Source organism: Apodemus sylvaticus, chromosome 2, assembly GCF_947179515.1.
Source record: "Apodemus sylvaticus chromosome 2, mApoSyl1.1, whole genome shotgun sequence".
NCBI classification, from domain to species: Eukaryota; Metazoa; Chordata; class Mammalia; order Rodentia; family Muridae; genus Apodemus; species Apodemus sylvaticus.
Window position 1 is genome coordinate 58,512,330 of NC_067473.1, and position 16,003 is coordinate 58,528,332.

At 42.7% G+C, this 16,003-nt stretch overlaps 1 protein-coding gene across 1 annotated transcript; it reads left to right on the forward strand.

Annotated features, from left to right (window-relative positions):
- Window positions 1–750: 750 nt before the first annotated feature.
- On the forward strand, window positions 751–11,678 carry LOC127678453 (aldo-keto reductase family 1 member B7). Its single transcript, XM_052173408.1, has 10 exons — window positions 751–882; window positions 3,359–3,526; window positions 4,669–4,785; window positions 5,827–5,904; window positions 7,532–7,654; window positions 7,920–8,026; window positions 8,424–8,505; window positions 8,952–9,035; window positions 9,576–9,658; window positions 11,326–11,678. Exons 1-10 carry the CDS (start codon window positions 817–819, stop codon window positions 11,366–11,368), a joined length of 951 nt encoding a protein of 316 aa, XP_052029368.1. The 5' UTR covers window positions 751–816; the 3' UTR covers window positions 11,369–11,678.
- The last annotated feature ends 4,325 nt before the right edge of the window (window positions 11,679–16,003 follow it).

Here is a 16,003-nt window from a genome sequence, read left to right on the forward strand (position 1 = left end):
TTTCAAACCAGGCACAATTTTTAAAAAATGTTATAAACACTACTGGCCAAATCCCCAAATCTGAAAGAAAAGAAAAGGAGGAAGAAGAAAAGTAGGTAATGGGGAAGAAAGGAAAAACAAATAAAGGAGAAAGAGAATTTTATTAGAAAAGATCCTATCCAAATGGCTAGCAGGTAATTTTCATCCTCAGGGAATTTTCGTGCCTAACAATTTGACAGAAAATACATGAATACAAATTAAATTACAGGCATTTCCAGAAAAGTGTCCATGGCCTATATTTAAAAAAAAAATCTTTTCACAAGGTCATCTGCCAGTTTTCTCTGTAACAGACATCCCCTTGTTCTTAATTCTTTGGCCAATGACAGTTATTTCAAAGCAGTTACTGTAAGACCTAGATGTCTCATTTTTCCTTGACATTTTTAACTTGCCTCAAACTGCTTGAACATCCATGCGGTTCACTAGAGTTATAGCCACTCCCATGTCAATGGCCCTTTCCAAAACTTACCAATTCAGCTTGGACAACCTTTCAACCTTATTTTATAGGTTCACAAACTTGTGCGCTGCATTCCCAATAAAGCATGCATTCTGCACCAGGGAGACTTTGCACTGTGCGGAGTTTAATCTTTGTTCACTCTAATCAGTTCAACCCAAGATTGGAATGAAGTTCCTGTTCTCGTGCCCCAGCCTCGGGCCTTGGCTGCTTGCCAGTGTAGTAAGAGCCCGCCTCCTTTATCCAGGATATAAAAACTTCACCGGCCTCCTTGCAGAGAAAGCAAGCATTTCATCTGCTCACTCAGAGACATCTCTGCAGTCACCATGGCCACCTTCGTAGAGCTCAGTACCAAAGCCAAGATGCCCCTTGTGGGCCTGGGTACCTGGAAGGTGAGTGTGCAGTCTTGGGGCACCTGCTGCCTGGGTGGGTGGGTGGCTCTTAGCATTTTTTCTTCTTTGCAGAGCATCTGCCTTGGGTTTGAAACCCCCAGAATTATCATCACCCAATAGCTGTTCATTTGGAGCTGCTTTGGGTTGCAGAGTTCCAAGATGAGCCTTCCCCGGAAATGACAATAGCTGCCTTGTCATGTGTCAGGTTTAAATTGGTACTTCAGGGAGAAAACAGTTTTCAGGGACGATGTTCTCTTAGAAAGCTTTTTCTTGGGACTCTGAGGGTCTCTGTTGGTTTGTTACTGGCTGAGTGACTGAGAGAGAGAGGAGAGAGTTCTGAAAGACCCTGCTCCCACTCCTGCTCTTGATGTGAGACTATGCTATCACCTGAGCGGCGGCCTGGGAGCCTGTGGAAAAGGCCCCAGCCTAGGCCGCTGGGCTGGCCCCTCCCTGCAGTTTACAAAGACTCCATGTGATTCTCTCACATTGAGACCTGAGCAGCAAGAGGGCCACAGAATGGGAGTCGGCTCAGAGTCTGTCCTGGCTGTGTTAATCTCTGCTGGGGAGTTGCTCCGTGGCCCATTCCAGTGCCCAGTGAAGCAGAGTTCCCATGAAATCTTGAGATATTTCTGGCATTGGCCCATTTTCTTCTAACTCTGTCTTCTTTACTGTTTCCATTACCCACAATGTGACAGTAGCCAGCTTGTTACCAGGAGCTGTTTTTAGTTTTGATTTTGATTTCTTGATGCAGGGTCTCTCTCTATATATATAACCTAAAATGACCTTGATTGAATCTGGAGTAATCCTCCTGCCTCAGCTTCTTGAATGCTGGGATTACAGGTGTGAGTCTTCATCCTTGGATCAGGAGTGGCTTGGGAACCAGTCTATCCTATGTCTGAGACTCATTTCCAGCTTTCCTCTGTTTCTCCTTTCTTCTTTACACAGACGGTAGGTTCCCTCTTTGTTTCTGTACTAGGTTGGGATCTTACTAGAATAACAAGACTTGCAACCAAAGTAGAAATTTCACATTCTGTCAAGGTAACAAATAATTACAAATCTCCAGGATACTCACCCTGGATCAGTTTAGAAGAAATGCACTTCCAGAATTTCAGAAGCAGTTGTAAGTATTGTAAGGGGTTGTTTTCAAGGTAAAGAGACAGTGCTGTGGTAAGGCCTCTGTGCTTATCAGTGGACATGCAGGAGGGTGGGGCTTTGGCCCTGGACTCCAGAGCTCTTGAGTTTCTGGAAATTCCTTCTCCTCATGATGGCGTAGCTGTTGTTCTCTGCTTAATGTGTTTCTCAAGGTTTGATACTTAAAAACAGAATTTTTAGATTTTGTGATAGAGGAAGAGTTATTTATTTGCTGTTGTTTGAGAATGTCTCCCGTAGCCCAGGTTGGCTTATAATAATTTATCGTGTGGCTGAGACTGGCCCTGAACTCCTAAGTCTCCTACTCTTTACCTGCCAAATGCTAAGATTAAAACATGGGCCACCACATCTAGCAAGCTGTTGTTTTGTTTTGAATGAGATGGTAATGTGTCCCAGGCTAGCCTCAAAATCATGACCCTCTTGCCTTTGTGCCTCTCATGGTGTGATTACAGCCATGAAGCAGTCTACTCTGCAGAGAGATAAGTTATAAGTGCTTAGTTTCCTAAGTCAATACCTGGCTTGGTTAGGTCAGGACAGAAGGTGATATTTCAAATGTTCCTTCTCTTGTTTTGTTTTTTTTTTCTTTTCTTTTTATCAATGGGGGAAAATCTATTTTTATAAAGTTTCTGTTAGGTTTAAAACCCAGGACAAATGAATGAAGTGCCTACTTAACAGTTTCCTATTTGTTCATTTCCTGAAACAGTGATTACATGTTGGATTGCATCTACCCAGTCTTACCAAGTGTCAGGTGATGTGCTAAAATCTTCACAATCTTGTGGCAAGCTAGTCACACAAGCCTCATGGGGCAGGGTCCATAACTTGCTATGTTTTGCTGTCAAGGTTTAGGGAAATTGAGGAATTTCCTCAGCTTCATACTCCATCATAGCAGAGTTCAAATTATATCACTATAATGGTTTTTAAGATCCTTCCATCTGGAGTCTGAGAAATCCTCCTCAGAATCTAGTTGTGAGTCTAACCATCAGCAAGTTGTAAAGGGAGCCATTTGTCACTCTCAGAAACCAAAGGCACTTCAAGAGTGACCTGGATTGGAGGACTAGAACTCATGTTATTGTCATGAGTCACAATCATGACAATAACATGTGTATTAAGACGTCATAATGAAACTTAAACATTTGTATGATAACCTAAAAATTTAGTGAAATAAAAAAAAAATCATTTACTTTTTTCCTTTCCTGTGAAAAGCTCACCAAGTGTATGTTTTCCAAGAGACTTGCAGCAAGGCTGTGGTTTTGAGAATCTGGTCTATGTGGAGCCCTTAAGAGGGGGCCTTGAGAGCATCCAATGGTTTTTTTCTATTGCCTTTCAGTCTCCCCCAGGGAAAGTCAAGGAAGCTGTGAAGGCAGCCATTGATGCTGGGTATCGCCACTTTGACTGTGCCTATGTGTATCGGAATGAGAATGAAGTAGGAGAAGCCATCCAAGAGAAGATCAAAGAGAAGGCTGTGAGGCGGGAGGACCTCTTCATCGTCAGCAAGGTACAATGGTCATGACTTCAAGGCAGGTAGAAGTATCTGGGAATTGGCAGCTGTATTAGTTTGGGTTCTCTAGAGTCACAGAACGTATGGATAGTCTTTATATAGTTAGGGAATTTGTCAATGACTTATAGTCTATAGTCCAACTCCCCAACAATGATCAGCAGCAGCTGTGGATGGAAGTCCAAGGATCTAGCAGTTGCTCAGTCCCACGAGGCAAGCAGGCAAGGAAGAGTGAGAGAGAGCCTTCCTTCTTCCAATGTCCGCATATATCTCCAGCAGAGGGTGTAGCCCAGATTAAAGGCTGTAGGTCTCCAACAGAGGGTGTGGCCCAGATTATTGGCTTGTGGGTCTCCTGCAGAGGATGTTGCCCAGATTAAAGATGTGTGCATCCATGCCTTTAATCCCAAATGATCTTGAACTCGGAGATCTCCTTGTCTTAGCCACTCTGCTTCAAGGTCTCCATGCCAAGATCCAGGTCAGAAACTTATATCTCTGAGCCTCCAAATTAGGATCATAGGTGAGCCTTCCAATTCTAGACTGTAGTTCATTCCAGATATAGTCAAGTTGACAACCAGGACTAGCCACTACAGCAGCTTCAAGAGCTTATTAGCCTTTCCTTGTGTGCCTACATGTCTCCTGGCCCTTTGTTCTTTGCCTTCATATCTCTTGGTAGATTTCCACACACAAATTCACCCACTGTTGGAGTGGCCACACCTGTATATGTATACTTATTGTCATTCATCACAAGACCTGACAGGCCTGGGGATAAGGGAGTACTAAAATTGCCCCCCCCCCCCATTGCATCATAATATTTAAACTTTAAGAGCCATAAACAACTCCTGCCTTCTGAGAAATGAGAGCTGCTGGAAGGCATGTTAACACAGGAACAATTTGGGTCAATGGCCAACTAAGTTAAATGACTAAGAAACAAAGGCAATACCTACTGAGAGCATAGAGGAACACTTAGGAAACAACGTCGACTTGCCAAGAGCTGATGACCTACTAAGTTGCATTTCTTAATGGATTTCTTATAAGTGAATAGCCTGTCCTGGGGTGTACAAATCTCAAAGCAGGGAGAGTGTCTGTTCCAGGGTGTGACCTTTCTCTCTCTGGTACTAATGCTCCACTGTCATACCCTGCAGCTGTGGCCCACCTTCTTTGAGAAAAGCCTGTTGAAAACAGCCTTCCAGAAGACCCTCTCAGATCTGAAGCTGGACTATCTGGACCTGTACCTAATTCACTGGCCACAGGGATTTCAGGTTTGAGCAGCTCTTTGCCTTCTCTCTATTGTCGGGGAGATGCTACAAAATGGCTGCTGTGCCAAGACTGTGACACTGGGGCGGGATGAAGCAGGAGGCTGGTTTTAAGTTTGATTCTATTTTCCGTGTATGAGTGTTTCGTGCACATGTATATATGTGCACCATGCCCATGCTTGGCACCGGTGGAGATCAGAAGGGAGCATGTGATCCCTGGGAACTGGAGTTATAGAGGGTTGTGAAATACCACCTGGGTACTAGGAACCAAGTCTGAGTCCTCTACCAGAGCAACAAGTGCTCTCATCTTCTAACCCATCCCTCTAGTCCCCAGAAGATCTTATACAGGGGCAGAAAAGACACTGGTGTGGAATGGAAGCAGAGGCAATAGGTGGTACTTGGTGAGACTCATGCTTGGTTTTCTGCAACTGTGTTTGAAAGAAACAGTCATTTCTGCTACCAGCTTAGATAAGCTGCAACTGGCTAGTCATCTTCCTGTTGGATGCATGTCCATGTGTGCTCTGGGTCGGATGTCTTGTGATAATATTACATAAGTTTCTATTAATCAAAGAGAGAGTGACCTCCAGGTATCATTGGTAGTTAGCCAGTCCAACCTGAAGAAATACTGTACAGTGTCTGGAGCTCTGCTCCCAAGAATTGGAGGGGTAGGTTCTCATTCTGTTGCCCTCAGGAACAGCCTTGTGTAATAGTGGCATGGTCTCCAAAACTCAAGCCTTCTCAAGCCTCTTCCCTTATAAAATCTCTGTCTAGTGACCTTGACAGTAAAATTTCCTCCAAGTTTACATTGGTTAATTTCCATGATGATAATGATGGCTTTGATAATATACTAGTGGATTTGGAGTCAGCTGAGTATTGCCAGAAATAGAGGACTAACATCCCATGGTAGACTGACACAGGCATTTCTTTGAGTATGTTTTTATGTGAGTTCTCCAGAGTTTGACATGGGTAGTTCTTATTTCACTGTCTCTTTGTCAGACCAGGTATCTAAATGCAGATTCCAGTGAGATTTTTGTTTTTCATTTACAGGCTGGGAATGATTTATTACCCAAAGACAATAAAGGCAAAGTTCTCATGGGTAAATCCACGTTCTTGGATGCCTGGGAGGTAGGTTCCAACGTCTTTCAAGTGTGCTTAAAGTTAACAAATGACTCTTTTCTCAGGTGTCCTGAGACTCCTCCCTGATATGGAAAGGCTCAAGTGCTCTCTATGTAACTTCAAAAGTATCATTCTCTAGTTCTCTCTCTGTCCTGTAAAGTGCTGTATGTGGGGCTATGTGTGAGAGTCAGAGGACAGCTACCCAAAGTAGGTTCTTTCCTTCTACCGCATCGGCTCCAGGAAGAAGCAGAGGCTTGGTCTGGCAGCAAGAGTCCTTACCCACTGAGACATTTCCCTGGCCCCATAAAACACTTTCAGGAACCAAAAAAAAAAAAAAAAAAAAAAAAAAGCCTTGCTGCAAGCTTGAGGCTCTGATAAATACTATAAGGACCAAGTATGCCGATGATTGAAAAAAAAAAAAGATAAAAAGGAAGGACATGACTGTTTTTAGGTATGATGGAGGAGTTTATTCAGAGTATTCCAAGTAGTAGCTGACCACTCCTCGCTGTCCTTGCTTCTAAGCCCTTGCCACCCCCTCCCCAACTCAGTCATGATTTTACAACCTTTATTCATGTTTTTTTTTCCAGGCTCAATTTAAACTCTCCTTCTAATTATTCTCCCTGGCTTAGATGATTCCTCCCTTTCCTCCCTCACCCCTGTGCTAATTGATGTCAAATAAACTGAGATAGCCTAGCACTGAGGCTGATGGCTCAGTGACAGAAACCTGAGCACTTGAACTTGGCCATCAGAATCTCAAGCAGGAAGCACATTTTACACACACACACACACACATATGTATATGGAGATATTTACATATATATGTGTGTGTATGCACATATGATGTATATGTATTATAGTATATGCATATGTATATGCATATATAAACAAAAACAGAATGTATGAATAATTATAAATTCATATTCAATGTGTGGCTTCTACTATCAGGTTGGATAATTATCTTTGAGAAAGTTTAGAAAAAGTTCAGTGTATTTAGGTAATAAATAAATAAATCCTAGATCCTTGGGTGGATGTGGTATGGATTGGACAAATGACCAGTGGGACAGATGTCAGTTCATCCAGATCTAGGCTGGATGCCCCTGCCAGGGTCCATACTTCTGCAAGGCAATCTTTCCTGTATATTCACAATCACAGCTATGGTAGAGGCTGAAGCAGAACGATCACATTTTGAATCCTGCCTGAACTTCAGAGTAACTACAAGACCAACCTGTATAACTTAAAAGATCCTATTCAAAATTGAAAGATGAAAGGAGGTTAGGAACTAGAGATACAGCCCAATGGCAGATTGCCTGTGTAACATACGAGAGACCGCAGGAACGATTCCTTTCCTTACGCTGTGGACTGTGTCTTGGATAACCTACATCGCTCAGTTTGGGTTACTTTTGCCTAACAGTAGAAAGCAAATAAAACCTTTACTTCTCCTTCCTCATTACATCTGAGCTGGGGAAGAGTAGGAGGGCTGGAAGCAGCCATTAGGGACCACAGTCTAGACTAAAATTCTCCATTAGTGCTTCACTGAATCTGCCGTGTAGGAACCATTCCTCCTACGAAGGACTAAGCAAGCCAGCATCCCTGTATCCTCTTGCAGACATCTAAACAATGTTCCTCCCTGTGACAGGGCATGGAGGAACTGGTGGACCAGGGCCTGGTGAAAGCTCTGGGAGTCTCCAACTTCAACCACTTTCAGATTGAAAGGCTCCTGAACAAGCCTGGACTGAAACATAAGCCAGTGACCAACCAGGTAAGTTCCCTTTGCTGTGGGGTCCTGCTATGAGCCTGCTTCAGCACTAGGGGGCGAGCTCAATACTGTCTGCAGAGTCTCATCTCTGAGGTCTGTGTTCAGGATGCTCAGGGAGGTGGGAGGCAGGTCTCTGGGTCTGGTTTGTAGCACATCTATCAGTGGGTTGTATTTGACCATTGTGTTTGGCCTTTCTAGTGCCTGAAGTTCCCGCTGAGCCATACAGGAAGGCCTCCTTCCCTAGTGATGGAGATGTTTTCTCTTGCAGGTGGAAAGTCACCCTTACCTCACCCAGGAAAAACTGATCCAGTACTGTCACTCCAAGGGCATCACAGTCACAGCCTACAGTCCCCTGGGCTCCCCAGACAGACCTTTGTAAGCCTTCAGTGTACTGGCTCTTTTTTCCTGTCACTCTTAAAATTAGCATTTCATAATTTGTTCTATTAATATGTGATTTCCAAGGCACAGGATAAAATATACCAATGGCAATGTGTTTGGCAACCCAAGAGAGATCGTCAGGGTAAAGTGTTTTTTAAATGATAGTGTGTCTGATCCCCTGGAATATTTCATTTCTGATGTCCAGTGCTGGGACAACCTTCTCAAACTGCCAAAGTACTGGATCCTATGCATGAATTCAGGGGAAAGATCCTCCTGCCTGCCTTGCAGAGGAAAACAGGCTGCAGTGCTCATCTTTGACGCTATCTTGGCAGTGATGCTCACGGGTACATAGCAGCCATGGTGATTTTCACTCCAGCCTTCTTTCTGTCTCTAGCGCCAAACCAGAGGACCCCGTAGTACTGGAGATTCCCAAGATCAAAGAGATTGCTGCGAAGCACAAGAAAACAATAGCTCAGGTAAAATGAAGTGTATTTCCCTTTTTATTTCGCAATCAATTCTTGTAGTCATGTGTACAACTGTGTTTCTTGCTTTAAATTCCCTGGAGAGAAAGGAATGGGAAGTGCAAGCCTGTTGGGAGGTTTAGAAAATACCCCTAGTATTAGCAAAGCAAGGATCAGTCCTTCAGCTTCCTGCCAAGCCCTCAGGCTTTGGGTTCAGGTGCCAACTGTATAGGGTCTAAGCCTATGGCTACAGGCTACCCTCCTCATTCCTAGTTAGGAATTCATAACTTTTCTTGGATCAAGGGGCATAAGAAGGGAATTGGCAAAGTGTCCCTAACGGTGAAGAGCTTTGTTAATATTAATTGTTGTTAAGCCATTGGAAGCTACTTAGATAGTTGTCATTTTACAAGGAGAAGGTCTTGTAGTTAACTGGACACAAGCCTTCCCTTCCTTCTACATAGGTTCTGATTCGGTTCCAAGTCCAAAGGAACGTGGTGGTGATCCCCAAGTCTGTGACACCCTCACGAATACAGGAAAACATTCAGGTAAGTCCTGGGTTGTTCATCTGACATTCCTCAGTGGAACAGATGATAGGAGGGAAGGAGGAATCTTCTTCCCTGTCCTTTGGCTTCTCATCCCACACCTTCATTGACAGTGTGTCTTTCCTTCTTCCAAGCACTCTGTCAATTCGTAGGCCAGAAAGCTGGCTTCAACAGAGCTAAGATGATTGGGCTCACAGATGATACCAGCCAAACCTGTCAGGACTTATACCACTGAGAAAAACACTGCCTACCACTGAGCACTTAGATCATAGGGGGAACACTGTGCTAGCCAACTGCAGACTGTCTCGTAGACTTATGGACTGGACTTGAAAACTTGTCCTCTGCCCTACCCTTCGGGCATCATTGGACACACTTAGCACACCTACAACCCAATCTCTCCCCTCTTAGAACACTAAACTCTATAAATAACTCTTAATTTAGAGAATGTGTTTGCCATGGACATATTAGGGGAAACACCTAGAACCTCAGACTCTACCAACACCTTCCTTGCTGAGGATGTTTTTGGAACTCTTGTCTTTCTAGGTCTTTGACTTCCAGTTGAGTGAGGAGGACATGGCCGCCATTCTCAGCTTCAACAAGAACTGGAGGGCCTGTGGCCTGTTTGAGTAAGTGGTACTGGGTTAAGCAGGAGGTTGATCAGCCCTTTTTCTAAGGTTGATGGGTTAGTAAGAAGGAATGGAAGGCATGTGGGATTATGGGATGGGTTTTCTCTTCAAATACTATTTTCTGGCAGTTGTGAAAAGTTATATTAAAAAGTTTGAGTCCTGGGGAATCACTAAGAGCAGAGGCATTGTCATTTTATGATCAGTTTCTGAGCACATAAGGAGTAAGAATTTTAAAGAAAGGAGCTGTCACTGCTGTGTGGGAGTCAAGTTCTCCTTCCCTCACTCATTCACCCAGTGACTTACAGAAGTGTGCTATGGACAGGAATGGTCTACATGTTTGGGACATGACGCTACAAGCTTCCTATTCCCAGGCTCATATTCTACAGAGGAAAACTGAAGTAACGCTGATGCGTATGTTGGAGAGTGACAAATACTATAGAGTAAAATAATAGGGCAAAAGGTATAGGAAGTATGGAGCTCCATGTACTAGATATTTTAATATAAGACAATCCAGGGGAAGCTTTACTCACAAAGTGGAAGTTGAAGACAGTGAAAGATGAGTAACATGGATATTTAGGGAAATAACATTCTTGACAATCATGGTGAGCTTTGCAAATGTCATAGATCAGAGCATTTGAATGGGATTGAGAATACTGTGAAATGACTGTTATTGTAAGAAAGCAAAAAGTTGAGAAGATTTAGGTTAAGACAATGGATAGGTCTTTGATTTTTAGGCCTGAAAGAGGAATAAGCCATGAACAGAGGCTGGCATGATCTGATAATGTCCTGAAAGATTGACAATGACTTGTAGATTGAGAGGCTACTATAATAACACCTGGAAAAGATGACAGTTACTGGACCATGGTGTCAGGGAGGAAATGAAGAAGACCACAATCTAGATAAATGGAAGCATGCAATCAATTTAATTTCCTCCTCAAAATTAACATTTCAAACTGCTTTTTAAAAATTTTTGTTTGTTTTGCTTTTGTTTGAGCAACTCAAATACAGTTTAGCAATTTGGTAAAATCAAGGGTTTGACATGTGTTTATTATGCCTGTTGGGTATCAACTAGGAATATACGTGAAACTAGTGGATTTGGTGGCCTCAGAAGTCAACTGACACTGGGTCCTAATCCAAAATCTACTACTTATTTACTAGCACTGAGGTCCTTGGGTAATTTTGGTGATGTCATAAAATCACTTTTCTAATCTACAAAGTAGGGATGACAATATTAATCACAGCCAACCTTCACTGAATACTCATTTAGGATACAGCAAGCACTTTAAGTTCTTTGCTTATATTAGTGTCATATTTACTATTCATAACCAATCTATAGATTGCAATAGTATTTCCTGCTTCACAGCAAGGCCAGAATTTGAGACAATAGTTCTGAGGTCCTCAGCTGTATGTCAGCTTGCTTATGATCCCTCATGATGACAATTAACTGGTGACCAGGTGGCCGATTGCGTACAGGCCCTCCTTCCTTAATACTCTTCTGATTTTTTGGGTGAAGGTCATGTTGTGTGCCCACCTCGCCCCCATGTCCAGTGTTCGTAGTCTTGTTGGAGAAGAGATCAAAAGAGTACAGAGATAGCCTTATCATGTAAGAATACCTCATATCACATTTTTGCTTCTGTGGACTGTTTTCTTCATATTTGTTGTTATAGTGCAAGTAAAGAAGAGGACTTTCCTTTCCACGCGGAATACTGAAGTTGGTTCACTTGATGAGATTCACGGCTGGTAGATTCCTTCTTCCTTGTATGAAACTCATTCCTCCTGAACCCAATTTTAGCCAAGTCTCTCTAAAATCAACCTGGATGTAGGCTACCATCTAGCAATGCGAGATTTAAATGTTTGTGTTCATCAAGGAGCAGACTCTCACAGGGAAATGTGACTCTGGAGAAACAAAGGACAACAGTTCTCACTAGCAAGGACTGAGCAAATGTTTGCCATCAGGAACACGTGCTTATGATCACACTGAAGACACAAGGATAACACAATAAAAAGCAACAATACCAACTCTCGTAGCACGCTGTCCATTGCTGTGATAACCACCATGACCAAAGTAACCTGTAGAGGAAAGGGCTTATTTGTCTTACATGTTTCAGCCACAGTCCATCACAGGAGGAAGCCCAGGCAGAAACAGAGGTAGGGGCTGGGTCCCTGAAGCATAGATCATGAACGAATGCTGCTCAGTGGATTGCTCCGTGACTCATCCAGTTTGCTTTCTTATACAAACCAGCCCGACTTGCCCAGGGGTGGTATCAGCCACACAGGACTGGGCTCTCCTATAGCAATGAATCATTAATCAAGAAAATCCCCTACAGACATGTCCACAGGTCACCTGATGGAGGCAATTACTCAACTGAGGTTCCCTCTTCCTAGGTGACTCCAGTTTGAGCATGGTCACCAAAGCATCCGACATAATTTGAAGGGCTTTCCAATGAGTGAGCTCATTGTGTCCAAAATTCCCAGGCAAGGAAATAGCGGCATCAGGGAGCCAAGAACTTGCTGATGGTCCCAGGTCCTATGTGACTAAAGCAAGTTTCCAGGGAAGGTGCTTACAGGGACAGTGCTCGGCAATTTGATGGTCTCTCTCCATAAGCATTCACCCCCTTCCCTCCACTTTCTCCCCCGAGACTTTCTCAGTTACCTCCTCTTGTTGTTTGCCCATCTTGTCTGTAGTATGCTGTCATGTCAGAGTTTGAGATGCTGGCAGCAGAGGCTGTGAAATCCACAGAAGTGCCTCTGGTCATTGAGAGAGAATGGCACCTCCTGGTGTCTTACAAACCTAATGCCTATGGCCAACATCCCGCAACATTTGGTCTAAGTGAAAAAGGAAAGGAAAGGAAAGGAAAGGAAAGGAAAGGAAAGGAAAGGAAAGGAAAGGAAAGGAAAGGAAAGGAATGGAAAGAAAAAAGAAAAAAAGAAGAAAGGAGGGAGGAAGGGAAGGGGAAGAAAGGGAAGGGGAAGGAAGGAAGAAAGGAAAGAAGGAAGGAAGGAAAGAAGGAAGGAAGGAAGGAAGGAAGGAAGGAAAGAAGGAAGGAAGGAAGGAAGGAAGTGGTTCAACTAAGTGGTGACCAGTAGGAACAATAGTTCCTGGAAAGGATCGTATCTTCAGCGGAACCTTCTGCAAAGCTGATTAAGTGATTTGAATTTGCATGCTATTGAAAGATCAGAATAGTGAATTATCTTGAGCTATTTTTAGTAGGCTTAATAACCTTTTTATTACCTACTTCTATATGTGACCAGGAGATTCAAGACAATGAGCAGAATTAGGGGTGGGGCTGGGGGCTGACATGATGTGTTTACAAAACAGAGAAGGCAGCAGGCTGACCAAGAGAGCTGTGGCTTCGTAGGACAGGACTCCAGCACCTTTGTGTGCCATACTTGAAAGAATCTAATAAAGAGCATCAGGGGAAGCACAGAGAACAATCACTGTATGCCAACTTTCACACCCTGCTAACAGCAGAGAGCACCCTGCCTATTGTTTGCTGCAGAGAAACCTACCCACATGTATGGTACACGTTCATTTCCATAGCTTACTGATAAAAATGGTAATTCTGTTAAAGATTGATCCCTGTTGCAGGAAATATTAAAAACAAAACAAAAAACCAAACAAAAGGATTTTCTCTTACTGAAATCTCTGAATTTGGGTTAGGCAGTAACTACACACAGTGAAGCTATAATCTCTCCCTTATTTCAGGTAAGCCCTCTTTCCTTGAGAATGCATGAGCTAAAGGAAATGTGCCAGCACTACATTCTACCACTTTCCAAGCTTGGCATGGGCAAGCTTGGCGTGATGACCTGAGATCTTTGAATGGGACAAAGTTGTTGAACTGGGATAACACAGAAATTGGTTTACTAGCCACCTTTTCACACAAGGGAAACACCTATCCAACACATCTATACCAAATGAATGTGTCAGTGTCTCACAGCCTTCAACAGACTCATAGTGTACCATGGCAGAGGAGGACACAAATCTCAGTTCTGTTAGTTCCTGTGGCAAACTTGCTTGGGAGCATTGAAATGAAATATCTACCAGTTTGATTATCTGCAGTGGGGCAAGGCTGGGGAAAGGATCTTTGTCCTGGGATCTGTTGCAGTCATTTTCCTGTTCAATTTTTTCAGTACAGAGAGGGTCTGTGATTGGACTGGGAAACAGGGGGCAGAGTTCCAATGAACTCATGTCATGGTTTGGGTTTAAATAGCCTCCCTGTGTTGAACATGGCATTGGCAGGCGGTATATATTTTAGGAGATATTGTCTGGTTATAAGAAATAGATAATTACAACTATGCCCTAGAAAGCTATATCTTCTTTCCAGGCTCCCTTCCTATTCTGGTTTTGTTGTTGTTGTTGTGAAGACCATGAAGAGCAGGCATCTTAGAACTCTGGGTGAAGCTCAATTGGGCAAGAAGGGTCTGGTCACCCTCAAATATCCTGCGTGAAAACCATCGCAAAGTAAATACATAGAATAGAGTTCCAGGCCCCAAGTTTGTTGTCTCATGACAAAGAGAGTTAAAGAAAGGGACTTTCCTGGGAGTGAGGAAAGTGACAACAGGCTCTGACACACATGCATACATGCAAACATTCAATGAACACATAAAATCAACAAACCTTTTTAAATTTTAAAAAAATTATTACAGAACACCAAGAAGTGACAGAAAAGTGAAACTTAAGTAAAAATAAGAGAAAGTCTGGAGAGAAGGAAGGATTTCCAACAGAATAAAGGAAATGAATGTCCTTTGTTCAGGGTTTTTGTAAAGCAATGCCTAGAGACAGATATGATGCAAGAGTGTCTTTTCACATGCCATTTTTTCTAATGCAACTAATTGTAACAGATTTTGTCAGGAGCCATAATGGGTCAAGCTAATAGATGATCATCCTGAAATGCTTGCCTTGGATTGTTATATAATCTGTAACAGGTGAGCCTCCATTCAGCAAGGCTGTGGGGGACTAATTTTAGGAAATATTCCTGCTATTAATATGCCTTTCCTGTTATTATTATACATTTATAATAACCAATAAGTAATAGCACATCCCTTTGGAGCAGATCTCTGCAGATCCATGAAGATGTACTGTCTTATAGTGATGTTATATAGACAAATAGATGACTTAAGTTTTAATGATGATCCTATAAGAATTCCTAAACTTATATCTGTGATTATTAAGCTCTTTTATAATGGGACCCCTACTATGTCCTTTTCTAATAGTCAAACTGCAATAAGAACTCTGCCAGTCTCCCAAGTGTCACAGGTTAATCACCCTTAGATGGCAACCAAACTTTCTCCTACTCAGACCACATTCCAAGAGGTTGTAAAACAATTAACCAAAGGTCATAAAAAGGGAACTAACAATTTAATATAGGTGCTAGGACTGAAGATAAAATACTGACTGGGTTTATCTATACAAAACTTCACTTACAACTTACTTATGGTTTTAAACTTTCTACGAACCTGTAGAGAAGATAAGTTACTATCTAGATAATTACTCCTAATGGATATGCATATAAACATTCTCCGTTGTAAACTCCTATTTCAATTTATGACTTGATATTTTGTGTGAACTTGTGATGAACTTTGTAACATGTGATCATGTATCCTGGAAGATATATAAGTATTGAAGACAATAGAGAGGCAAGAGAGAAGGCGGCCTTTTTCTCCTTCTCTCTCTCTTCCACTCTCTCTCACTTTTCTCCAATTAGAACTTTTCCCTTTCCCCACTTTCAGTTTTCCCCTTAGATAGCTTTCATAGGAAACTTTTTACAACTTAGTAATAAACTCATTAACCACTTCTTTAAATGTCCTATTTTTCTCCCTGCAAAGACTTCGGACTAGCAAGATGAAAGTTAGAGCCCAGCAGTTCCTGCTGAGATAGAACAAAGACCACATTGCTGAATCCTCTGCTGTTAGGCTACAGGTATTAATCACCTAAGCCAGCAGTCTTTCACCCTCAGAAAGAGCAAGAAAGTTTCCAGGACATTTTAGAACTTATCATAATTATTTTAGTACAGTTAGAAAGCCCTGAGACCCTCAGACTTCAAAGCCATCATCACCAGCGTCCTATTCCGTGCCTCCACCACCATCTTCACTAGGTTGGGAGGCTCCCGGCCGCCGGCAAGATTTAGTGTAAGTAAACTGGTTGTGTGAAAGAGAGCAGATGCTGGACAAAGCCTGAGATCATCCCTACCGACATCGATCCATTCCCTGGGGTTTCACGGGCAAAGCCAATGGAGGGCTCCCATCCTGTAGGCGCGACATTTTTCCTCAACCAGGAAAATGATCATGTAATGGTCATCTAACTTGGCTGCTTGCCAAGTTAGGATTGAAGCCTCCCTCCCACAA